This window comes from Lepidothrix coronata, unplaced genomic scaffold (assembly GCF_001604755.1).
Source record: "Lepidothrix coronata isolate B3197 unplaced genomic scaffold, Lepidothrix_coronata-1.0 Scaffold51, whole genome shotgun sequence".
Taxonomy (NCBI): Eukaryota; Metazoa; Chordata; class Aves; order Passeriformes; family Pipridae; genus Lepidothrix; species Lepidothrix coronata.
Window position 1 is genome coordinate 3,244,355 of NW_016690231.1, and position 26,483 is coordinate 3,270,837.

The window sequence follows — 26,483 nt, forward strand, 5'->3', positions numbered from 1 at the left end:
TATCCAAAAGTATATATAATTGGGGTACTAAGTGCCATTAATGCAAATTATGACATGAGACATCTCTGTATGTAATATATGCACGTTCTGATATCACAGAAAAGAGTTAGGAGGACTGTCCTACCACAGGCTTTGTAGTGGTTGTCATCAGAGACCATGGAATTGTGGAAGAAAGCAAAACTTGCACCCCTGGAAAAATACAAACACAAATGAGAGCATTAACAAATCTGACATTTAAATATCATATACATATTTATATATATATATTTTCCCTCTGCAAGCTGAATCAGTTCTACCTGGAAGCAACAGATTTGCTGTTCTGTAGATTTTACTTATTTTCATTACTGCAGTTACACATGCTTGTTTAAGACATTTAATTTTCTGATTCTCTCACCAATTTTATTTCCTCACCTTTGTGTGGATGAGCACTGCAGCAGTCTAAATCTTAAATACTCAAATCTTTGTTTGCAAACAGGAATTTCAAGTGCTATAATTTAATTTCAAAAAGGGCAAGTGTACAGTTGAAACGTTGGAATCCATCTTTGTCCAACAGCTCTTCCCCCCAACAGACTCGGAGGCCCCAACTCTCTCTGCAGGGTTTCAAAAGGGAGCTACAAACATCAGTGTCCACCAAGCAGATGTTTTGAGCCCCAGTAAGACTCTTTCCAAACCAAAGTAGAGAGGGGAGGAGTAAAAACTTTAGCCCTGAGCAGGATTTGCTTTTGTGGAAAGGGCTTTCCACGGTGCCTTGGTTATTTGTTGAAGTGAAGATGGGAGAATGGGGGAGCTGAGGGTGGTTGCTGCGAGTTCACAAGGATTCAAGGGGTTAAAGAAAAAGAGTTCCCTTTGTATTTACAGAAGCCATAGTTCTGTGACAGTGAGACAGGGCACACATATAGATGAACCAGGGCAATTTGAAAATCTGCCCCTCTTGAGTTCAGCACCGTAACATTCTTCTCGAGTTCCATTAATCAAAGAGTCTGATTTATGGTAGCTTTGAGTTGGATGGTGTTATAGTAACCCTCGATTGTTGTGAAAGATACAGCAGCCAAATACAAAAGCATTTTTTCCAACATGACTAGAGCATTATAATTTTTTTTTTAAAGTTTTTAATGCTATTTCCTGTATCAAATGACTACCAAATGAATAGTCTCACAATCAGAAGTTCTGAAGATTTTCAGAGGAATCACTTTTTAAAATAAAAAGGCTTTACTATAAAATACTTGATTGAAGTTCCTCCTATTTGTGTGGCAAATCAAATAAATTGCTTCATTATATACCAGGTGGAAGGTTTTCTTTTTCAGTGACGTCAATTCCGCATAAACTACTTTATACTTTATTTTTCATAAAACACATTTTGTATATATTTGATTGGCATAATCAAACTTTGAAGTCACAAACAAGCACATTCTCATTTCCAGGCACACATCAGAAGTTCTGTGTTATGAAAATGGTTCCCATGGGTTTAAAAGCACATGAGTTATGGGTGTAACTGCTTTAGCTCTCAGAAACCTGGTAAGAATAAACGAAGGCAGGGAAACTTCCAGCAAAGCCAAATGTTCCTGGTGCCCCATAGCTTTATTCCTAAAATGGATGCTTTCTAATTGCTGCTCACACTTAATAGCAACAGTCCTTCTTGTAGTGAAAGGTTTATTATAAGGATCCATAGAACCACTGACAGGATTTACTGGCCAGACTTTGTTCTAATCCTGATTCTTTGCCTTTTCTATTACATTTCAGCTGATCTCTTTTCTTTTGGTTCCCAAGCAGTTAATAAGTCTCTTTATCACTTCAGGTAAAGGAACCCCGGATGAAAAGGCTGCACATCCAAAGGCAGCCGAGTGTCCCGGTGACATTCAGAGCTGACATTTTGCGCCTCTAAAAGTTGTGCTGAACGGCTGGGAGATGTAAAACAAATGCAAACCCTGCACACTAAGCATTTATAAGTCAGCAACTTTGGGGATGATGAACTCTAAGCATGCAGACACTCACCAATAGCAGCTGTGAAGTACTGCTCGACCTCCCGGGGGGTCAGGGCCCTTTCCCAGATGATGAATTCATCGAAGGCCCCGTTCACGTAGCGCTTGCTCTGCTCCCCCTCTGTCCCCGTCAGGAGATTGGCACTGGGGTCTCCATAATCATAGAACACTTTCCCATCTGGGTCAGTTGTGTTCAGAGTTCCATTGACATAGACTTTCAGCCCTTCTCTTGATTTCCAAGTAAAGAGAATGTGAGTCCAATAAGGACCTGCGGGACATTAAAAGTCACAGCAAAAGCCATGAATCAATCCCATTTGGAGCCTTTCCTGTTCAGGGTGGTTTTGCTGACTCTTGCAATGATGTGGAGCTGCATAGGAAGTGCTAAGAGTGACTTATGGAATGCTGATGCTGTGTATATTAATCTTTATACCCATGGGGAAGCCCATGCTTTGGCAGAATGCCTGCTAGCTTTTGTCTGAACTTGGGCTCACTGCAGCTCCATAAATTACAGCTGTTGAGTATTATTGGCCAAGACTTGAGGTCTCTTCAATACTGTCTCAAAACTCAGCTCAGCAAGAACAGCATAAAGGCTGCAAGAATTGGAGAACAAGCAAACAGAGTAATTAAAAGCTGTCACAGTTGCTTTGTTATGCCTGAGAGTTAGAAAACATAATATTAATTTCCACTTGGATTGGATAAACCACAAAAGTGTGAATTATTCTTACCATTTTGCAGCTTTTTCTCTTAAAATAAGATTTCTAAACTGATCCATTAAACTTTACAAAACTCTGCTACTATGAGGTTAGAAAGTCCTATTTTAACAATGCACAGGTAGTCAAATTAAGGCAAAAAAATATTGTTGAATGTCAGTAGCATGATCAGAAGACCAGAATTTGTTCCAGTCATTAGGTATTACAATACACAGTTTAGATAGAAGCAGTAAGATATGTGATATACCAGAATGTTTATTAATACTATGGCATGGCATAGAAAACTTGACACTCAACAGATAACAAAATTATGAAAGCACTAAACACCCAGTTAGATAGTTACCAAATAAAGTCTTAATTTAGGAGGCAGCAGAGACAGCCCACCAGTTTTGGAATATACTGAGAACTGTCAGGGATTAACCAGCATTCTTTGCTCATGTTTCCATCTAAACATGCATTAATCTATTGATGTCAATAGTAACTCCACTCCAGAAACAACTGGAAGCTGGATCCAAGGCCTGTTACCAAATGGCAAATGTTCTACAATAAAATATCACTTTTTCAGTTTGTACTTGATCTCTCTCTCCCCTCCTCAAGAGAATTCTCAAGCACAGAGATCTGTAGCTATTTTTATATATCTACTTCTCTTTCCTGATGTTGTGCTCTTACCACTACCTCTGTCTGCAAGGATAGAGCAAAAAGTAACAATGAAATTATGTGGGGTTTTTTAAATTATAAACTGTACCTGGTGGGCTAAAGCTTGCTTTCCACTTCATCATTGCATTCCCACGGGTGTAAAATTCCACTGAGCCTTCACCTTCATTTGAACAGATTTTGAAACCACTGGAAATTACCCGTCCACCAGAGGCAGGGAGAAACTTGGCCTGTTGGTCTTGAGTCTTCCAGAAAAAGGAAAATGTTACTCCTGATAAAAGCAAGTGAAAGGAGACTTTAATGAAAAAAAAAAAAAAAAAAGAAAAAAAAGAGTGCAATTAAAAATTTCCAATATGTAGAATACAGCCAGTGGGAATGCTTTTGAGGCCAGATCATCTGCTAGCATAAACAAGGACAGGGTTTTTAAAATCAACAATGCTCTAACAGTTTAAGCCAAACAAACATCTCTCCCTGTTTTGCATCACATGTGCACACACAGGACACAGCAAGAATCAATGTCCTGAGCAGCTTCTGTCAGTTAAAGCCAAAGGTTTTTGATCACAAGTCTCTTTCTCCCAGATTTATGCTTCCTTTCCCTCTGCCTTGTCTCTCCATTCTTTTTACTACTCCTGTGATGATCCCCTTTTCCTCCTGTGATCTTCACTTATTCCAGAGCACCCATTGCTCACATATCCCCATATCCTCCACCATATCTAACACCTACATTTTTTTTGGTGTTCACCCAACACCATCCCAGCCAGAATTAGTGCATTGACCATTCCCAAGCTACTGATGCACTGCCTGGCTGCCCTCACTTATTGAGTAGCACTCACTGCTAACCACACTTTAATTCTTTAAGCATGCTATTACATGTGTTTCCACACTTCAGTGCTCCAATAACTCCTGAAAGCAAAGAACCAGTGTAAAAGAACAGAATAGCTACACATGCAGAGCCACAGAAAAAATTCTGACGTCCCCACCTACACAAAAACAAAAGAATTCTGCTCAAATGCAAGTGCAATCCTGCAAGTCCACGTGTGATTAGCTTTGTCCACAAATAATACTGTTTGATTCACAGTAAATTTTACTACTGAACTGTAAAATGGAGGAGCTCTTCAGATTATACCTTAGGAAATATGATTTCCATAAGATAGTGGTTTCTTTATTAAAGGTCACCTCAAAAGGTTTAACTGAAACACAAGCAGCAAATCAGATCTCCCTCACTCTGCAAAAGTTCTCCTGGCTCTACTGGAGAGGTTCTACAGTCAAATACAAAGAAAATGGCTTGACTAAACAGCTCCTAAAAATGTTCACCTCAGAATTCACAGTGCAAAGTGCTAACAGTAAAATTTGAGTTCAGAGCAGGTTGAGGAAAAGTCTCTAAGTACGGAAGTGGAAGAGGTTTTGCCTCCAGGGATCACAGTGAATTAACAAGGCAATGACCCTGAAGATCACCTTATCTAAACTGCCTGCTCAAAGCAGGCCCGATTTCCGATTTCCGAGGTAGATCTTGTTGCTCAGAGCTCAGCTGGGATTTTAACATCACCCTGGATGCCTCTCTCTGTGTAAACCACTCCAATGCTTGGCCACCCACATCGGGGAGAATTTTTTTTCCTTAGATCTAATCAGCATTTCCTGGGCTAAGATGTGCCTGGGTTGCCTGGCACATTTTCACTGTGCATCTCCAAGATTTTTTGGCTCCATCTGCTTCTATAACCACTCGTCAGGTAGGTGGAGGGAGCCCTTAGAATCCACATTTCCTCACGGTGTAAGGAAATGCTTCAGCCTCCCCTCCCATGTCCTACCAGACTCATCTGCCAGACCCACTCTGGCTTGTCAGCACCTCCTTTGTGTCAGGGGACAGAAATGGGACACAGCACTTCAGAAGAGTGCTGAACAGAGGGGAATAATGGAATAATCACTTCACTTAACCTGCTGACTATGCTCTTTTTTACGTTTAGTCAAACTACCTATCTGGATGATTTTATAGTTAGCAGTTCTGAGGCCCTCCAAGCAGTATGAACTTTGCCAATTTGCTACCAGATAGCCCAGGACAAGTTAATGAAGCTCTCAAACTACTATGTACATTTCTTGTTAAATCCATAGATTTTTACATGTTTCATAGTTTTATGATCAAAGATAGAAAAGCCTCAGACAGTTCACGATGGTCATCAGAAATGCTATATATGGTGCATAATTTTTTTATATTTCACATAACCTTTTTAATAAAATTAACTTAGCAGAAAGGCTAAAAATTGTTACAGAATAAATAATTTAACTAAGTCCTATCTTCCTGTCTAACTGATCTTTGTGTCATGACAGCAACCGTCAGTTTGCACGGTCTGCATTCCATTCCCTTTATGCTTTTTACATGATAAAATAATCACCATGGAAATGACCAACAAACATCATTGGTCACCTAGAAATCAATCAGTAAATGAACATCATCAGCCTCAGTTTGCTTGATCTTAATGGGTGTGGGTTTAAAGCTGTAAAAATGCCGTGGACTCCCAGCTGAAGAATTTGAGTTGTCTTGCAATCAAGCTGCAATATCTTCAACAGCAGGTAAATCTGAGTTCGTGTTTCAGCTTCTTTACCACACCAGGAGCAGGTTGAAACACTGACCCAGCTCTTGTTCCAGAAAGTCCCTTGCACAGCACCCTCCACCCTCCTGGTGACACCAACCTGGTGACACCGAGCCTGACCACGTTCAGCTGCTCCTGCTGTTCACGGGATCCTTCTGTCAAAGCCTCTCACAACCTTTTTCCACTTTTGAAACGTAGGGAATTGCTGTTATTCCTTCTTTACAGGCTGGGAGATGCAGTTTAAGTTATGTAGACAGTGAGACTTAATTTTGCAGCCTGTCTGCAGTGGAGCTGGTTTGTCCCATCTTTGACTGTCCGTCCTACTGGAATGTCCTGTAGGAACTGATCAACCTGTGGCCACGGGAAAACTGCATCTAAATCCTCATTATACCTTGGATCAGGATATTCCAAAACTAAAAGTAAAAATTAAAGTCAGGCACCCAACAAACACCCAACTTTATGAAATGTTATGTTGCACAGAGCTTTTTTAAATCTTTTTTTGAATTTCAACTTCACCTATGTGTGCTAAATCCGGCTTTGCCTAATGTGCTCAAACCAATGATCACGAGAACATTCTCTTGCATCTTCCACAAATGTTTCTTTTGACTGAAAATAACACTCCAACGAGCCCAAAACTGCTCACAGAAAAACCATTGTTTGAGAACTACTTGAGAAAGAGCGAGGCGGGGGAAGAGCGTTTCCACGTTTCAAAAGCGAGAAGAATTTGTTTTCTCAAGTAAAAATAACAGTCCTGAGATGTTATGAAATTATTAGCCTAGGAAAAAATAGTGGCATTTTTGTTTCACAGGTCAGAGTATTTCATCTGGAAAGATCCCAAGACCATTTCATTCCCCTGGTTGAAAGTACTCAACACCAGTTTCACCCAAACACAACCAACGAATCAAGGGATGTTTTAGCAACAACAGGCTGGAATAAAATTACCTTTCTTCAAAAAATTACACCTTATCCTTGCCACAGGTGTATTTGATTAGAAAAGACACTCCCTTTAGACAAAAGAGTGTTGGTTTTTCCCCTTTTTTTTTATTAATACCTGCTACAATGGTTTATTATTTATGGTTTGTATGAGTTCTTCACATTTTACCTACTGGACATTTCAGTGTTTTATGCTTTTAATGTCCTTATTTGTGAGATACTGGGAGTGCTCTAGTAATATAAAAATAATTAGGTTATACTGTAGACATTGAAACACTATGACTTCCTGATGATTTTTATTTCCCAGTGGTATGAAATAAAAAAAGTATGAAAAGATACAGCATATATCAGAAAATACACCTACAGTTGGATACTGAATTACTTTTTCTAATACTCTCATGTAACAGCCGTGTAGCATCTGCTCTCTGAGTGTCTCCTACTTTCATAAAAAGTTCATACACAGCTCTTGTTTCATCAGCTCAAAAGTAATCCTATTTCAAGCAATGTCACCTGTTGGAAGAACAGCCTAAATCAATAAAAGCAAAAAAAATCAATATTAACAATGTTTCTTAAGTTTAGGGACTGCTGGAGTTTATAAGAAAGCCTCATTTTCTATTGAGCCTTCCATTTGCACAGACTTTTAAACCCCTGGTGAATGATTGATGTCAGTGACAAGGTGAGTGTTTGGTTTGACAGTCAGACACACTTTGAGCCATTTTCTGTAACCAACACGTTGTCAAACCTGTGCCCTTCCCATTCCACCTGTCATTTGGTGCCCTAACCCAAGAAGAAGGGAACAGAAACAGAACTAAGAGATTCAAGTGTCTGTGAGGACAAATGGATTCCATAACACCAGAGACCTGCAAATTTTGTTGTCTCTGGAGATAAATGTGAAAACCCCAAACCTGTTCCTGCTGAGAGGCCACACTGAATCTGTCTCCTAAATTTGAAGTCTGTGTTACAACTTCTTTGCTTGTCAAACTGCTGTTCTTGTAGGCATTAATTAATTTTGTTGCCACTGGTAAGATTTTGGACACTAAGTTTATTTCTGGCTTTGTTTGAATTAATTACACTGTAACTACTCTGAGTAGTTGGTGACCAGTACTAATTTAAACTGCAGTTAGAAAAGACTAAATTTTCAGCAATCAACACTCAATTGTTTTAGAAGTCAAAAAAGGGTCAAGTTAGATTTTTAGGTTTCATTCCAATGAGAAAAGAAATGACAAGTATTGAATTTGACAGCAAAAGAAATGTAAAAAATAATTAACAAATTTTCTCACCTTCAGGTCCACAAACTTCTGGATTACTAATGCAAGAATTTTGGTAGCTTCCAAAGAAGAGAAAGGTAACTCCTTTCTTTTCAGTGACGTAAATTCCTTTGTTCACCATTCCTTCTACAATATCTAAAGGAAAAGCAAAATCTAGTTTAGCATTTACATCAAAACTTCAACAGGCTCTTACACCTCAGATGTTTATCTTGTTCCGACCATGTGTTTGCTTTTGTTGCTTTTGTGTGTTTGTTTTTCTTTTAGGTGTTTTTGTTTGAGCTTGTTGGTGGTTTGTTATTGTGTTTTTAAAGAAACATACAGATATCTCTTTCAAGTTTGTAAATATTATATCTGTCACTCAGCTCTGTGATTAACTAAGACTGTTTAACAGAACCCACACACCCCAAAATTATTATTTTAAAGTAATCTGAACAAACCTTACACTTTCCAGAGTTCTGAATACCGGACACATCCTAGAGGTGTCTTACTGTTAGGTTGAGTTAGTGAAGAAATTCTTTAATTAATCAAAACTGGCACAGAATAAGGTTTCTTTTTTTTTTTTTTTCATTTTTAGAAAGGGAAAGTTTGTGATCAAACCCCATTTTTTATTAAAAAAGTAATTAAATGAAATTAACTTGAGAAGCTACACTAAAAAGACAAAAATATATCTCCTACCAGATGAACCTTATTAAAACTAAAACACTTATTTACTACAGGAAACCTCACAAAGATCTGAGAGTGCAGCTCCAGATGATGATGGGAAGCTCATCTCCCTTGTCCCAGGATAAAAAGAGGGACTGGTTTGAGCAATGAAGACAAAGGGAAATCACAACTAAAACATTCTGCTGGGTCAAAATGCCCAAATCCCACAGAGCACAAAATATTAAACTGCCTATTTCTGAGCAGACAGGATGCAATTGTTCCGTGTGGGATTTCTGTTCACCCCACTGTTTGGGATGGCATTCCTGCCAGGACTGGGAACGTTCAGAACCTTGCCTTTAAGACCTTTCTTTCATAATTTCTTCTGGAAAGGTGTGAGGAGCAGAGCTGCTCCCAGGGAACTCCAGCACTGAGAACACATTGCCCTGCTCTGAGGTGCGGGAATTGCCAGCCAGGAGCTGCCTGGCATTTGGGAATCTCATGAGATCCTAAGGGGAGATGAGGGAGGCACACAAATGGTCTAAAACACGTGAAGGGTGGGACATGAGGGCTTTCTCTGGGTGTTTATCCCTGTACATCCACCTCACCCAACAGGACCTTCTGCAGAGCACAAACCATGGCAAAGGTGCCCACCCAGTGCTGGGGACAGACCATCTGTCTCGAGTGACAACCATCAATCCTGCTGTCACTGCTCCCAGCCTGCGCCTTCCTTTATGCAACAGGGACATGGGCAACACAACATCTCCTTTCCAAACTCCAGACAACCCCCAGGCAGGAGGGCAGCAGTCCCAGTGCAGGATAACACCCCTCCAGGACACAGCAACAGCCTGGCATAGCCCTCACTGAATGCAGGTTGAAATATTCTCTTATTTCAGTACTTAATTATCAGTTTTCGGGTATCTTCCCCTTCATCTGAGGAAGAAATCACCAAGTCCTGCCTCTAACTGACAGATAAAATTTGGTTTCTTTTAAAACTGTGAGTGTGCACTATGGAGCAAAGCAAGCATTTCTAAGTTCTTCCTGAGGCACTTGAATTAGAAATTAATCCAGCCAGAATAAATCCCATAAGGTAATGCATTTCTGTTTCCATAGCATCTCCTTTGCCACTGATGTCACTCTTTATAATGTTCATATTGAACATACTTTATTATGTGAGAACTATGTAAGTGGTCTATAAAGCAGATAAGAAAGGACTGAAAGGAATTAGGGTCATGTGAAGTTCATTATTAATAGAGTTCACATTTGCCAGCATACTTTTACTGTTAGAGAGTAAAAAAACCGTGGGTTTAGTATTCCAATATAAAAATCTCAGTATCTGAGCAGCCCAAATGACAGTTTCACCATTTCCATCCTTCTGCTTAGGTCAAATTTTCCAACAACTTGATGGGAATTAATACCTAAGCATAAAGTGGACAAGAGGTCATATTTCAATTGCACCTACACAGTATAAATGTTAGTGACTTAAATTAAGTGACTTTAATATCATGCTGCTGTAAATGTAACTGGTTTCCAGTCTGTCAGGTTTCTGCCTGGTGAGTTGTGATTTTCTGTTCTTCCTTTTATCTCCCAGTGTGTTGATGTTAAAGAAAAATAAAATCAATAAATGGACATATATATGCAGATTTTTGCTTCCCTGTTTTTTTTTTTAAAAACTTCATGTGAATCAAAGTTGTCGAGGTTGACAAGATCTTCTTTCCAGGCTTTGCAAATTTGTTTGTATCTGTCTTTCTAAACGTGTCCTTTAAAAAATACTATGAGACAATTAAAAATGGAGTTTTACCCTTGAAAACAAGAAAAAAAAAAATCAACCTATTTATTCTTATATGTTCCTCTGAAACATCATCTCTGTTTTTAATAAGACTAACAGAAATTTTTTAGGTTCTGGAGGACCACTAAGGCACATCCTCCTCTCCTCATAATTGGGAGCAACCCAGGTAACATTGCAGGAGTGCTTTTCCAAGCACGTGTGACAGTGTGAGCATAAACCACACAACCACTTGAACCAAAACTCAGTTAATTTTGAATCCAACGTTACAAGAACCATCCAAGCTTGACAAATGCAGAACAAAAAAAACAAACAAATATGTAAATCCTCACCTACAGTTGCAGAGAAGTTAGAGTAGGCAGAGTCATTGGTATATACAAAGGTAGAGTTATGGGAAGGAAGCACAGTGAAGTTGTGGATTCTTAGAGCTGGGTGGAACAACAAAAGAAAACAGGCAAATAAGCAAAACAATGAATCAACACAATCAGTAATGAATTGACCAGTTCATATCTCTCAACTCAGCACAAAGCACAGATGTTGAGCAGTGGCCTTTAAAATGATCCCACAACTTCTCCCCGGGATCTGCACGAGAGAAGCAAATCCAGTGTCACTAAAACAATATTTTCTTCACAGTTACTGAGAAGGAAAAAAATATAAAAAATGCAATGGCAGGTGAAGGGCTCTGAAATATATTCCTGCTGGTGAGAAACTCTGCATGTATAATAAAAATCATTATACTGGTGCAAAAGTTATGGGCAATGCTATCCCATGTCCTGTTGTGGGCTCCCCAGTATAAGACAGGGACATACTGGAGCAAGTCCAGTGGAAGGCTGAGAATGTTGGGAACTGCTCAGCCTGGGGATCGTAGGGCTCAGAGATCTTCTCAATGTGTAAAAACACTCCGTGGGAGATGTAAAAATAGTACCAGACTCTCCTTATTTGTACCCAGTGAACAGACAAGAGGTGATGGGCACAAAATAAAATACAAAAAATTCCATCTAAACAAGCCCCAACTTTTTTATATCTGACAATAAAATTTTATTCTCTATTTTTTTTCTCATGTTGATAATTTAACAGTATCTGGCACACTGTAATTTTTTACCCTGGGCAGGCAAATAAAGCTTGATGGAAAACCCATGAAGGTAAAGAGAGAGACATTGATTTCAGACTTAGTCCATCTGAGCTCAGGGAACAAAAAGACAAATGCTCTTAAAAACAAAAAAAAAAAAAAAAAAAAAAAAAAAAAAAAAGAAAAATATACACAAACCCCTCAAGATAAAAATGCATGGAAAGCAAGGGGTCAGATGGAAAACCTGAATACGGCCACTTTTTTCTTTTTATTTGCTATATTTTGAGTTGATTGTTTCCCTTCAATTGCTTCCACTGCTGAGATAACCAAAAATTAATTTGCTGACACGCTCTCACAACATCAAATGCATTGAGAGATATAAATCTGGCTTCGTGCACAATGACTTCAACAAATAAAATGGATTAACGTGACGGACAGATTATGATGCTTCAAGGATTCAAGAGGAGAAACATGGAATGAAAATAATTGCATGATATGACAAGTGGAAAAACAAGAAAGACTCCAGCAATAAACAGAAGAGTTGTGTCATCAGAATGGTATCAAAAACAAGCAAATTGTCACCTGCAGTCGATTACAACAATAAAGAAAACTTTTCTTGCATATCAAAGTCAAATATCAGGCAGATACATAAAAGCTCTGCTGGAGGCAGTTGAGATGATATCTGTGTCTTATCAGACAGAATATGAGCAGCTGAGAATAATTTGAGTTATCCACTACAAAATTAAGGAAAGAACTCAGCATGGTCAGAGTTGCTCTGCAGAGATAAAGACTCGGCTCCTGGCACCCTCTGCAAATCATTGTATGACAAAGTCCTCCAGATCTCTTCAGCAGAGTCATGCAGCTGGCTCATTTATGAAGTTTTTTAACACCATGTCATAATAGGAGTCAAAAGAGATCACTCTTGTGAGCCAGTCCCATTCCTGTAAGTGAAGGTTTGTAGGATCAGGAACTTCATCTGTTCTGCTTTATCTCTGCCAAGATACTATTAAAAAGATTTCTGAATTTTGCTGAAATAATGTCATTTAACAAAACTTGAAAAACAATCTGACATTAATTGTCATTTTTCCAAGAGCTCTGTTTTATATTTATCATTTTCAAGCACTTTCCAAACAACTTTGTTGTAACATGATTGCCAAAACAGTGCTAGATATGCAACACTTTGACTTTTTTGAAACTACGTGAAGTCCAGTGTCAGAAAATGACTTTAACACACTGTTAGAGAACTCACATGGTAACTTTTTGTAATCCAAATTATTATTCTATTGAAGTCAATAGGAATGGTGCCATCGGCTCCTAATGGAAGCAGAATATTGCCCAGATATATTTCTGGTCAACCAATTCCATTCCTTTCAGAAATTTTGTGGAAAGAGAGGTCAAAGTTTAAGCTTAAAATACTCGAACACCTCTGCAATAAAAGGGTTTAGATATTTATGGATCTTTTTCAGACTTAGGACCAGAGATTGATATTGCCATTTTTGTGTAATAAATAGCAATAACTTTGCACTTCTGGTAACATTTTTCACGTAAGGTTGTCTCTAACTCCTGATTTAATCCTCTGCAGTGGTTCTTTCTGGATAAAGATATTAAAGTCACAACAGCCCCTTCCTTGCACTGGCACAAAACAGCTCAGCTCAGCTGCCAGGGTGGGCAGCCCTGGAGTGAGGAATCCTGGGGAATGCACAACCAGCACAACTTGGAAGCGTCAGAGGAGAGAAAACAGTTCCTGTGAAAACTCCTGAGGGACCACAGTGGTTCTGCTGGAGCCCCATGAATGACATCACCTCCACATCCCTGGAAAGCCCCACACCCCCTTTTCGGTCCTGATGTGAAACCTCAGATCCAGAGAATGGCTGAATCCAACCAAACTGCCCTTTAATATCATTCCTTCTGGGATCCTGCAGTCCTCACAACAGACTCTTTAAATCAGTGAGTTTTGCCTTAAAATCTCTCTTGATTTTGCCTTATTGGAAAAAAACACAAATTAATATGAACTAACGCTGCAATACTGTTTTTAAGGAAATACCCAAAACCAGATAAAAATGAGTAAGAAGTATCCAGATAAGAGCTTACACTTCTCTTTCTATGGATTCTACACGCAATTTTTAAAAGTGCATGAGGAACTTGGGCATTTAACTCCTTCCAAGATCAAAAAGGAGACACCTGCACTGCTGGCATAGCCCAAGATCTCAGTCACTGAGTGTATTAGTGCATGCAATGCATGTACCAAACCAACTAATAACAATGTGATTTCAATGACTCTTTGGATCATAAACCTTTTCTCTTTATAACCTTAAAAATGCACAGACAGCCCATAAAACCTCTGAGAATACTCTATAAAAATCAGTTCACAAATAAGATATCATTTGGACATCAGAGCACTGCAAAAACACTAGCTGAGAAAAAAAAAAAAAGGCTGAAACTGCTGTGGCACAAAAGCTGAACCCTTTCTTTTCTCCTGCTCCTCTTTTACTTACAGACTGCCACAAATACTTATGTTATTGCCATTGTCAGTGAATCCTTTGTCTACCTCCATTCGCATCCCGAAACTCACGAATTCCATCCACATCTTCCAATGGCCAGTAATGGGAAGCTGATGCGAGAACTTTGAACCCTTGCAAGAAACACAGTTGAGAAGATTATTAAAGACAAGACCAACAAGGAGCGCAACCAAAAATAACAATAAAGGAGGTCAATTGGTTAAGTAAATGAAAATATTTTCTGTACACCCAGTGTGGTACATAAGTGAGATCATAAATCAACACAGCAGAGTAGATAAAAGCCATCTGATCAACCACTGCAGAAAACCTGCTTTAAAACTCAACTGATTTTTATTTTGGTTATATTTAAAATGTGCAACAATCTCTGACTGAATCTCTGCTTGTATCCAGCAGCATTCATTGAAGGAACAGCTGAGGAGTCAGCCAAGAATAATTTTTGGATTTTACTGAGATTTCAAGCACATGGTGGGTAGTACGAAGCACTGTCTCTATAGCAAACTACTCCTGCTCCTGCCTCCTCCAGAGGTAACTCAGCTCTCTGCAGCTCCACGGAGTAGGAGAAGATGCTACGGAGTTCCCAGGCATCTTACTCTCTCATCAAAATCCACTGGAAAATCAGTGCAACACCTTGAGTTTATACTAATCCAAGAACTTTTTCACCTTTGGTTGTCCGTGGGGAGACACCAGGAAGGAGCAGGACCACGGATGAGAGCAGAGGTGTCTGCACAACCATTACAGCAGAGTGCAGCCTTCCTGATGCCTCCAGACAGCTCTCACCTCAGCAGCAGTACAGCAGAACTTCCTTTAACAGAAGGAATTTGATTTTCCTCGAGAGGAGAGCTTCCAGAATATTAAGCACCATATGGAAGAGCACTCACTCCTCCCCACATGGCATCATCAGCTATTCCTTCAGAACCTTCCCCACTGCACCAAAACCTGAACAGCTCTTTGTGGCTGATGAGAACATTTTGTTTTCCAAAATGTCCTCTTTAGCAACAGGTGGACAAGATGACAAAGGTGAAATATCTGCTGGTTCCCACTGGCACTTTTATCTGCACAGTCTGGCTGACCAGAGGTTGAACACATTTTAGATGTGATGACTTAAAATTAGTCAGAAGCAGGCTGCCCAAAACAACCAATTTTTCGTTAAGATAACAGTTCTATTTTAAGAGTAGAGCCCTAACAACGTAGGAAAACATGAGCTGTAATTTCTTGTTACCTTGTTAGCTGCAAGAAACCCTTGATTCTCAAAACAATCAATTCAACCAGCTGGGCTGAAATAAATTCATAATCTCCCATATCTGAGAAAGTTTTAGAAGGCTGATACAGATACACAGAAATGTTACTGTGAATGCAAATGAGAATGATGTGTTTTGTTCACCATGATGCCACATCACCCAACTGCTTTGAGTTAATCTTTTCTTTGGGGGTGCAGGGGGGGAACACACTGAATGAGAGGGGCAAAGAGAGCAGATATTTATATTACACTATATCTGTAATTCTCTGACCTACAATCATTTTTCAGTCCCAAGCAATCTTTCAAGAACCTGAGGTGTGAAGCTGATACAGGTAAGTTTGTTAAAACCCACTTCAGCTGTCATACACCACAGAAAAAGCTTCCCACACCTGATGTGCAAATTAAAACAAGTCACAGGCAGTGTCCTTTGACATTTGCAGACTATCCCACACCTTTCTTCACTCTTGAGATCAAAACAGCTTGCCTATTTTATAATTATTCTATCATTTTAATGTCCTGGACACAAACAGGAGTTCTTTATCACAGATATAAGGGTGCAAAAATTTTATTTGCATCCTTAAACTGCCAAATGCCCCCAATGGAGAGCAGTTTGATGGCCTCCACCCTCATGGTTTAGTGTCTGAAGCGCGACACAGGTGGGCTCCTAGGATTTTTATTTTTTTATTATGCATCCAAAGTTGATAGAATTGCTAAAACATCACAGCAAGGAATTGCAGATCTGAGGAAACAGAACTAAAAGAAATTCTGCATCTTGTGAGGACACACAAGTTACTCAGACTTGCTCCCAAACTCAACTCTACCAAAGATATCTAACAAAAGATTCATAATTGACCAGGATCTATTATTAGCCCACCTAACTAAATGTTTGCAGTTGTACAGAGGTTTTCCCACAGAGAGGGAGCAGGAGCATCAGTAGATAAATGGGGATATCTTTAGGGGAATTGATAAGGTTCTATGGTTCCATATTTCCTTTGACTATTAGGAAGAAAAAAGCAAAACTGCTAATGAAAGGACAAAGATGCTGCCAGCATAAGAGAACAGTGACACAGAATAAGCCCATACAAAATCCAATCTGAAATTCCAAGCAACCCAAACTCAACTAAGCTGAGCATGGCAAAGCAGGCTGAGAAAACTGGATACAGGAACAAGACCTTTTGCATTTCTATCTTCAAAGAACATATTCTGGCTGCTGCAAAAGAAATGAAAAGTATAAATTTCTATGGCAGTAAGAGCATCCACATAGGCTAACCTGAGCTAACATACCTCCATCTGACTTTCATCAAACTCCCAGCTCCATTTGCAGAGCACAGACCACACCTGTTGGTTCACAGTGTGCTTATATGCAAACATCTCTTGCTCCCATTAACATCTCCCTTTTGTATTAGGGGACAAAAAAGGATTTAAGAGAGGTGGTAGAAAAAAATAATTAGAAAAAGAGAGAAAAAGAGAAAAGGAAGCTCCTGGGAGAAAATTATCTGATGCCAAAAAATGTGTCACAACATGGCACAAGCATTTTAGTAGCAGTAGCAGCAGCATCACAACAAAGGCATTGCCATGGCTGGCATCAAACTCAAAAGAAGCAGCAACATTTAAAAGCTGTGAAAATAGACCAAAAAAAAAAAAAGGGGGGGAAGGGAAACAGATATATAGCAAAGAAAATTGCCCAGAGCCACGCTGCATGTTGGTGGCTTTCCCAGCAACAAGTATGCCATGGCTGGCATCAAACTCTGTATGGAAAGCAACATTTAAAAGCTGTGAAAAAAGACCAAAAAAAAAAAAAGGGGGGGAAGGGAAACAGATATACAGCAAAGAAAATTGCCCAGAGCCACGCTGCATGTTGGTGGCTTTCCCAGCTCTGAACTCCACAAAGCTGTGCTGTTACCCCACTTCCAAACAAAAGACCTCTGGAAACAAATACCTGTTGCTTTGAATGCAATGTCCTTTCCACAGGTAACTACACTGATTAGAACAAAACCACAGGACTTTTTTGCAGCCTGGTTCAAAGCCAGAAAGCATCTCTTGCAGCTGTGCTTCACACACACACTCTACTCCAAAATCAGGGCTGGGTAACTCGCCCCCCTCATTGCAGGAGGCTTTTTCCCCCCTCTTGTTCCACCAGCCAGAAGCCAGTGATCCTCATCCACAGGGAATGGGATTGTATTTCTTGTTTTTGAGCAAAGGTGGGACAAAAGAAACTAATCAGGCTGAAGCTGCTGCACTGGCAGCCAACACGGCACGTCCACGGATCTCCGTGTTTGACTTGAAAATAATTACATGTGGTTAAAGCTAAAAAGCACAAAGCAATACATGGATTGGTAAAGCAGTAAAATTGTGCTTGTACACCACCATGAGGCTTGAGGTTAAACTATTTATATAAACAGAAGAATTCTGCAGTTACACACACAGACCCCGAACAAGCTTTGAATAAGTTTTTTCTACATTGAAAACAGATGAGGGATCCTTAAATCCCTGTGACTGATTTAAACTGAAGAGTGGAGGCTGGGAGGAGGGGAGATGACTTGAAGCCATGCCAAAGTACTGCAAAGTATACAAGCTGACATATCTAACACTAAATCATTGAATTGAAAATGCTGAGCATTGAGGGAAAAAAAGGGAAATAGTCTGTGTGGAGGTCTGATTCAGAGAAACACTCAAAAAAATTAATAAGTGTATACAAGATTTTTCCACATAGCAAATACAAGCTATTTTTCTGCAAACATATTTCTATGCAGAATATTCAATAGGTAGGTTGCTGAATTTAAGATGACTGGGACAGTCTGATACTTTAGACTATTACATTTTTAATACAGAGCTGACATTCAAACACAGGATCACAGTTTCTTTGGAGGTACTAAGAGAATAAGAAATACAAAGCAAAAAAGCAAATGAATATTTAAGCACATTGTCATAAAATGTAAATAGAGCATTCCTTACCTGGGTGTTTGGGGAGCTGGGAATAGTTTCCATACACCTGCACATAAAATATTACATAATGAGATAGTGAGGCAAAACTTGTTAAGAGGAATCCAAGTATATCTCAATACTGACCACATTCAGAACATTACCTGGTATTTTTGCTGCAATAAAATCAGCAGAGAATAATGACAACAGAGCAGGGATAATAAACTTTCCATGGTCTATTTCAGGTTAAAAGTACAACTGAAATCAAACTCCTGTAAGATTTCAATCATAAGTTTTCCTTTGCTGCTTTTGGTATTAAAAAGGTCATTTTCCATGCAGGTTCAAAAAGTCTGTTCCTTCAGCGATGGCGAAATATCCTTCCAGACCCTTTAAGTAGTATTTTCCTGCTTCACACTTCGGTATCTTCATTTAACTGCAAATAAATTCCCATGATTGGAGGAAAATTAAAAGAAATGTGCATCAAATCCGAAAGTTGTGCCGTTCCGTGGAAAGGAGTCAAATATTTCTGTCACAACCTCAGCCAAAAAAGAAAAGATCTTGTTTTCAACTTTCTTCCTACGGTTGCCTTTTCCTTGCAATTGCTTTCACGTTGTCAGAGAGCCGAAGCCTGTCGTAGTTTTGCTCGCAAGAAAATGCACTTCCTTATAGCACATCGGGCGGAAAACTCTCCCTCTTCCCTCAGAAACTGAGCTGAAAAGAGCTGCAAACTCCTCTCTTGTCCAGCTCACGTTTGCACCTCCATCCCAGATCTTTTTGGGTGGAGAGCAAGGCTGAGTGATGTCATGCTTTCTCCTCAAACTTTGTCCCATTCTGGTTCTCTATTTATATATCACGTTGCTGCTGCCTCTTCTCTGGGTCCTAACACCAGCCAGCCAGGAGCAAGTGGAAACGAGTCCATGTGCTTCAGCAAACGGATAAAAAGGGAGATTACTGCTCGTAGCAATCTGCACACTCGCAGAGGAATCGAAGCCAGAACAAGTGTTCACAACCCGAACGCTCAGGAAAAACAGAGCAGGAATTTCTGAAGGAAAGCTGAGATCTGTTTGCTGAAATAACAGATTGTAGCTCAGCCTGAAGAAGCATAACCTCTAAAAAAACCACTGGTTTAAATCACATGGCACTCTGAGGCACTGATTGTACCATGCCTGTGTCTAGCAGGGGAAACTGAGGCATTCACCATTTCACTGATTTGCTCAAAGTTGCACAACAAAACCAGTAAAAACAAACCCCTGAGAAAAGACTTCTTAAAGTAGTTGCTATTTTACTTTTTTACATAAAAATAAGTACATATAAGTATTTCTATGAATCTCCCAATTACACTCTGAACTATATCACAAATAGTAATCGGCATTTTACATGTAAAAGAAAAATAGCAGCTAGATCTAGTTGATATTTTTCATTTATTTTGTTCTGCTATGATAAAATCTTGCTTTCAGCTCTCTCCAAGGTCTTTATTTTCAGTGAAATAAACCAGAGTAATATTTTATTCACCTTATTCACCTGGTTCCTTTTGTCAACTCTATTTCTTCCAGCGTATTATCCCTCTTACTCCTCTACTGCTTAATGGCAACTTCTGCACCAACCTCCTGACTGGAGTTCATTATAACTTATAGGATGAAACAGTTTTCCACTGACACTTTATATAGGTATTGTATAGCTGGAATCCAGCAAACTTGGCAGTAGCTGTGGCCCTGATTTACCCAGCTGGCTTCCCAGATGTGTTCTGAACTTCCAAAGCCCCTGGTGGTAACAAGCTCCTGGCAAATGACAGGCAAGTGGAGAGGAACTCAAGGGTCCAAGGACTGAAGAGATCAAAAATTAAGTTTGGAAACCCCAAGACATTCACACTGCCTGGATGCTCCAATGTTACCAAAGTTTAATAATACAAAATCTCAGTGTTGAAATCAAAAACGAATTTTGTTTGTAATCCTGACTGAGGACCTACAACAGAATAATTTTGAAAACTTTGAATTTCAGTTCCTTCCAAAATTTAGCTTCCCATTTAATGATGACCAGTCTGACTTTTGCTTATTTCCCTCCAGGTTTTTTCCAGACTTCTTCCCTCCTTACTCTTAGCCACAATCTCCTCGATATCCCAAAGGAGGAAGAGGAATTCTACATAAACCCCAGGAATTCTGCATCATGTAGTGACAATGCAGTGACATGTAGAGCTGCCCTTAGAAATAATAGAGAGCTGCAGCTAAAAATCCTGAGAAAAGCTAAAATGTAAAAAGAGAAAGGCAGGAATTCAAAATATTTGCCAAGAGGGGCCTGTCAAGGGGAAGAATATGCTTACCAAAACAATTGTGAGAATCCAAGCAAACACGTCCACTGCCAAAAATTTTCTGTGGAACCAGCAAATTGCAAGCAGACATTGGGAGATCATTTGCAGGAACAAATTCTGAATTTATTCCTCTGATCCTCTGGAAACCTGATCTGAGCAGTCCCAGAGCTCCCAGCGCAGCCCAGGGGCAGCACCGGGCACATCGTGTGTGGAACAGAGTCCCTGACCCAGCTCTGGGAGGACAATCAATGCCAGGGCATTGCTCCTGAGGAGCCTGAGGATGGACCAGTGCTCATTTAAAGCACTTCCATGTCAATAAAAGCACAGAGGTCCGTGGCTGGGCAGCCCATGCCAAGCCCTCTGGGTGGTTTCCCCCAGCACAGCTCTCCCACCCTGCTGCCCTGGGAGCAAGGAGGGAGAAAGCTCTGCCCCCCTCCCATGTTACAGCCCCTGAAAGGACCCTGGATTTTCTGTCTTGCTTAGGCAGAGAGCAGCAAAAAAGGGCCAGGGAGGGGCTGCTTTGCAGTGGGGCAAAAGTTTAACAAAACCCGAAGATCAATGGCTTTATGTCAAAGGCTGTAGCTGACATTTACCAGGAGACGAAAAATAAGCTGAAGTTAAAAATCTTTATTGCTAACTACCTAAATACAAGCAGAGAAATTATCATCTAAAGAACGCTTTACACTGCAGAAGGCAAACAATCTGTAATACAGTTCTCTTCCTTTGTTTTCGTTGGAATCACTAACTCACTGCAAGAGAGCTGGTGCATAATTGGGATTGAAATGTTTCAGCAAACGTCATAGAAAGGAGTATTGTAAGAATCAATCTGACAGATTTTGTAAAACTTCTCTAATATCAAAGTCCCTACCAACACAGCAACAAATATTCTGGATTAAAACGACCCTCTGGTCAAACTGTTTCTCTGCCACTAATAGACATTATTAATAAGGTGACTACAGCTGATATATCAACATCCATCCACTTAAATTTTAGTGCTAACTTTTCTGGCTTCTAATGGACATCCCAGGTAAGTAGCTGTAGAGCTGATTTTATTTAATTCACTTGCAAAAAACACCCCACAGCTGTGTAAGCGAATCCATCTGGCCCTTGCATCAGGGAACTACTCAGATGTGTATAGGTGCAATTGGGTTTGATTTGCACTTTAAAAAAAAATCATTTGCCAACTGCATCACCTTCAAAGAGACTGAAGAATATTTTTCCTCCCCTGCCTTGTTCCTTAATGTACTACAATCAAAGCATGATAATGGGCTATACTAATTGGCCAAGTGACTATGGAATACAGCACAGGAGCCCCCTGGTTCTAGACAAAAGCAGGAAAACACAAATCTCACTCAAAAGACAGAAGGTTTTTGCTTAAATCGCCAGCTGTAGCTTAAAAAAAAAGAAGTGCAAAAATTGCTTATTTAAAAGACTATCATCCTCATATTAACCTCTATTGATGTACTGGGTGGGGATGAGGCAGAAAAGGCTCAGTCCTGCTGTTTCTCAAGGTTTCCAGCACACAAATCCTCTCTTTTCCTCGAGGGATGGTGTGCACGTCCAGCTGTGGTAACACTGCAGCACTTTCTCCTGGGCTGGAAGAATTAAGTGGAGTCTCTTCTCAGGCATTTAACAACTACACCCCTTTCCATTGTCACCCCTCACACAAACACATCAGGGCTCCACTCAACTTCCAGGGAAAACCCAGCCCGTGATAAGTTTTCCTTAAACTGAAAACTTGTGCTTTTGTAACTCGAGAGGCCGGGATTCTGAGCAAACCCAAAATATACAACAGAGAGGGTTTGTTTTTTTTGTTGTTCTGATTTTAAAAACTGTTTGTTAGTGTTTATTCTCATGGATGTCACCATCTAGTGTTGTTGCACTAAACTCTCCACACACAGCTTTTGCTACAGGCCCTGTAACATTCTTTTAACTGGTAAACACTCACTGAACTGTGGATGCCTAGGAGTGAATGACAGCTGAAGTACATTGTACCCATTTCCCTAGAACATTAAAAGAAAAAGCATTTAAATATTTTTTTTCTTTTAGCACTTTCCTGACTTGTTAAACAGAAAGTTTAACAAAGTTATTTTAGGTTTGTAAGTTTTCTCTAGGTATGCAAAAGGTTGGCCAGCAGCGTTAGTGCTTCTCTTTCCATTGAAACTTTGAAATTAAGGAAGCATGGGTGAAAGTGCATTCTTATTAGAAAAAGGGAAGAGGGTTGAATAGTTGGCATTAAGGATATGTTTTCATGACAAGAAAAGTGCTGTAAGGCTGTAGCCCTTATAGCAGCAGAAACAAAAATACTGTGGGTGGCAGAGGCCAGCAAACATGATTTATATCCAGTGATCTAACCAGGTTTAGGTGCTACAGCTTCTCTTCTATTGCTGTTCGTGGAATATTTGATACATCACCCAGCTACAAAACTCAATGCTTATTTCTGCACTTAGAACTAATACAAAATTAAATTTTCTTTCATGTCTGTCCATAAGTCCTTTACTAGAAAAGCTTTTTTTGTTGTTTTGTGGGTTTATTTGAAGCAGAGATGAAACCCATAGGGCTGAAGTTCCCCGGGATGAGCCATAATTTCTAAGGCTCGTACAAACACAGGTTAAGAAACAAGTGAAGCAGGACATTCTTAAGAAAAATAAATGAAACTTTGGCGTGCCTGGGGAGTTCACCAGCAGAACCAGAGTCAGGAGTGATAAGCCAGGAAGCACAGAGGGATTTGGACACGTGAAAACAAACAAATCTGTTCTACACACTCCTTGCAGAGGAGTAGGAGGGAGGGGCTGTGAAATCTCCAGTACTGGATGCCCTGAAGAACAGGCTGGACAAACACTTGTCAGAGATACTATGGAAACAGTTGGTCTTACCTTGTAGCATGAAGGTGAGCTAAATTAATTCTTCTGATCTGTTCCAGCTGTATTTCGCCATCATTCTGTGACTTCTGAGATCACTGATGTATTTGCATATTCTCCTTTTTCATTTTTTCCTCATGGTTGAACAGTATTAACTTTGGCCAGTATCAACATTAAGATTTTCAGTGCAAATCCTGAAATATCATAAATCTTAATTTCCAACACATAGAAAAAAACCCCATAAAATGAAAATACTCAAACAAAAACCTACAAGGCACTATAAAGAACAATTTAAAGCAGATTAAAGTAAAATGAAGACTTTCTATACCTTATGGGAAAGCATTATGCATAAAGATTTTGTACAGGCTATGCAAGCTGCATAGAAGCTTTATCAAAGTGAGAAACAGTTACAAATACATACAGATTTTATGATTCCTGATAAAGTGCAGCTTCTCAGAGTTGTGATTTTAATAACGCTGAATGAGCAGCTTCAGGTGTGAGAGAGAATAAGACACTCCATGAGTTCTTCCCTGGGCCCTGACTCTGGCAGGAACACCCTGCACAAAGACAGCTGCTGGTGAGTGACTCCAACGCTTCAGAGCAGCAAAGAACCACAAAAATGACAAAAAAACCTTCACAGGTAGAAGAAATCCAGGTATTACAGCTCTTACTTGCACAATGCCACCTAACAGGAGGCGACCAAAGGGTGGCAGTGGCCACTGCAGGACTCTGGTCCCCAGGACACACCAAGGAGTTGGAGATATTTTGGCCAAATGAGTCAGAAAGCAGACCAGGCTCAGGAGAACATCGCGTGAAGCTTTCTCTGAGTTGACAACACTGAAAAGGACAAACTGAACAGTTCAGATCGGAGGAAAAGAAAACAAACACGAGTCCTGGAGTTAATTCAACAAGGCTAACGCTATGATGGAGAAATATTTTTCTAATTAAGAAAACGAGAAGTTGCTGGTCGATGCCAGAAAACGAAATACGGCTTTTTGGCAATAAAATTTAGGCCTAATCAGATGGAAATACTTTTACTCTGCAACATATGTAATATTAAGCTGATTTAATAGATATATTCTTTATGAAGACACTGATGGTTCAAAGACCAATTAAGCAGGTAGATAAAAATAAATTATACATTTAAAGTTTTTTTGGATGAGGTCCCACTTACTGATTGGATTACACTTTTTATTATCTTTTTTTGTATCCTGGTAGTGCCTTAAACATCTTACTCCATACACTGAAGAAAACATTTGATTTTTGCAAAAGTAGTTTAGGCTTTTGTGCAAATCCCAAAGATTTAATTTAATCAAATCTTTGATTATCTGAGCCTTAATGTCAAACTTACATAAAATTGGATAATTGTATAAATAAAACATTATACAAATTCTTTTTTACGTGACTAAGTCAAATCATTTTTGCCAAAAGCCACTGCCTGTAACCGTGTATGTTTTGGGATCATTTAGGTTGTCAGATTTTCTTACAAATATTTCACCATGATAAACTTTTGGCTTTAGGATTTGTGCCAGTTTTTCTCTAACATCTTTACTTATTTCTCTCCTGCTCTTCTGGGTAAAAGCAACTCCCCGAAAACTTTCATTCAACTGCTCTGTGAAACAAGTTCACCAGCCCAAAGGGAGAATACACCCAGAAAACAATGGAAATTCCTTCTCAGCAAGGACATCTGGGGGTGTTATAGTTATATATATTTAAGGCTTTTTGATCTATAGGAATGACACAGTTCCTGTCTTTCGTAGTTTCTCCCTTTGGATCTAAGTGGCAAAAGGAACAAGAGGGTGGAGACAGAAAAGAGAGAGTTGGCTGAAGTGTTGGCAGTGGCTTCCAAATCTACACTCTTATTAAAACCTGAAGAGTCATCAAACCTGAAATGCAACTCATTAATTAATTTAAAAGCACAAAAACTGAATTCCAGAATTAAAGTCCAGACTGAGTTACACAATTTCAGGTGCTGATCTTACCTCTCAGGCCAACACAACCCAAACCCAGCATAAATTCTCTTCCATGACCTCTCAACCACTGTGACTTCAATTGGTTTGCTCCTCACTCCTCTGTAAAGCTCAATAATCTGAATAATCACTTACATCTGTTGGCTGTAACAGTCATCCCAAGGATCCTAAAATCACAAGACACACCCTGGAATCATGGAACTGGCTAAAAACGTATTTTCAATACAATAAACAAAAGGAAAAAAAAATCCCATTTGTATCTGCCACTGTTCTTAATGCATACTGTAGGAAAGCAAACTGGAATAAAATCAGCCATTCAAAATGGGATTCTGACTATGAAAATGGATATGATACGGAGATCAAAGAAATCCCCCCTTTTCTTTTTCTAAAGGATTTGACAATGTGTCAGTGATTTCCATGGGCTCCCTACAGAAATGTAATTTCCAGATGTCACTTGCAGCTCAAGAAGAGGGATGTGACCTTCTTCAGATCCTTTTTAATTAGTTAGAAATACAGATTTTTCAAGAGATTACGAGTTTCCCTACTCCCTCTTGGGCTCTAAGCCTTTTTTTAGCACGTGCAAAGTCAGCTGGGATGAGGAGCTGGAAATAGAATCATCAAGGAATACCCACCACACCAGCATTCACATCTGCAGAATTAAATACAGAAGAAAGTGTTCTGTAGTCAGGCCAGTACCTGTGAAAATGGCATTACAAAACTCAACATGTCAGATTTTAAGCAGCCAGGGATATATGACATGCATTTAGAAGTAGGATTTATCCATTGCTCAGAGGGAATAAAACCATCACCCCTCTGCTAGTGGCAAACCATTAGTAACCAGCATCCACTCAGTAGAGGGCAATGGCAACAGAAACACAAATCATTTTCAAAAGCATGATTAACCCAAGCAGACGGAATTGTTCTCTCTATAAGTTTAAGAAAAGCAGAAAAAAAAAAGGTTTTACGCCCACGTTTTCATTTGCATTCATTCTGTAAGGTTGATATATGATATGAGAAATAAAAACTCTTGTTTCAGGTGTGTTTTA

General features: G+C 39.5%; 1 protein-coding gene across 1 annotated transcript in view; it reads right to left on the minus strand.

Moving 5' to 3' along the window:
- ADGRD1 (adhesion G protein-coupled receptor D1) overlaps positions 1-19,144 on the minus strand; it is a 142,190-nt gene extending 123,046 nt beyond the window's left edge. Inside the window, exons 1-7 of the mRNA XM_017815622.1 lie at positions 18,466-19,144; positions 18,335-18,371; positions 14,172-14,255; positions 8,142-8,264; positions 3,435-3,614; positions 1,993-2,247; positions 125-189 (exon numbers count right to left, since the gene is read on the minus strand). Coding sequence (XP_017671111.1) covers positions 125-189; positions 1,993-2,247; positions 3,435-3,614; positions 8,142-8,264; positions 14,172-14,255; positions 18,335-18,371; positions 18,466-18,534 — 813 coding nt within the window. The 5' untranslated portion in view covers positions 18,535-19,144. The remainder of the gene's footprint in view (positions 1-124; positions 190-1,992; positions 2,248-3,434; positions 3,615-8,141; positions 8,265-14,171; positions 14,256-18,334; positions 18,372-18,465) is intronic.
- Positions 19,145-26,483: the final 7,339 nt, after the last annotated feature.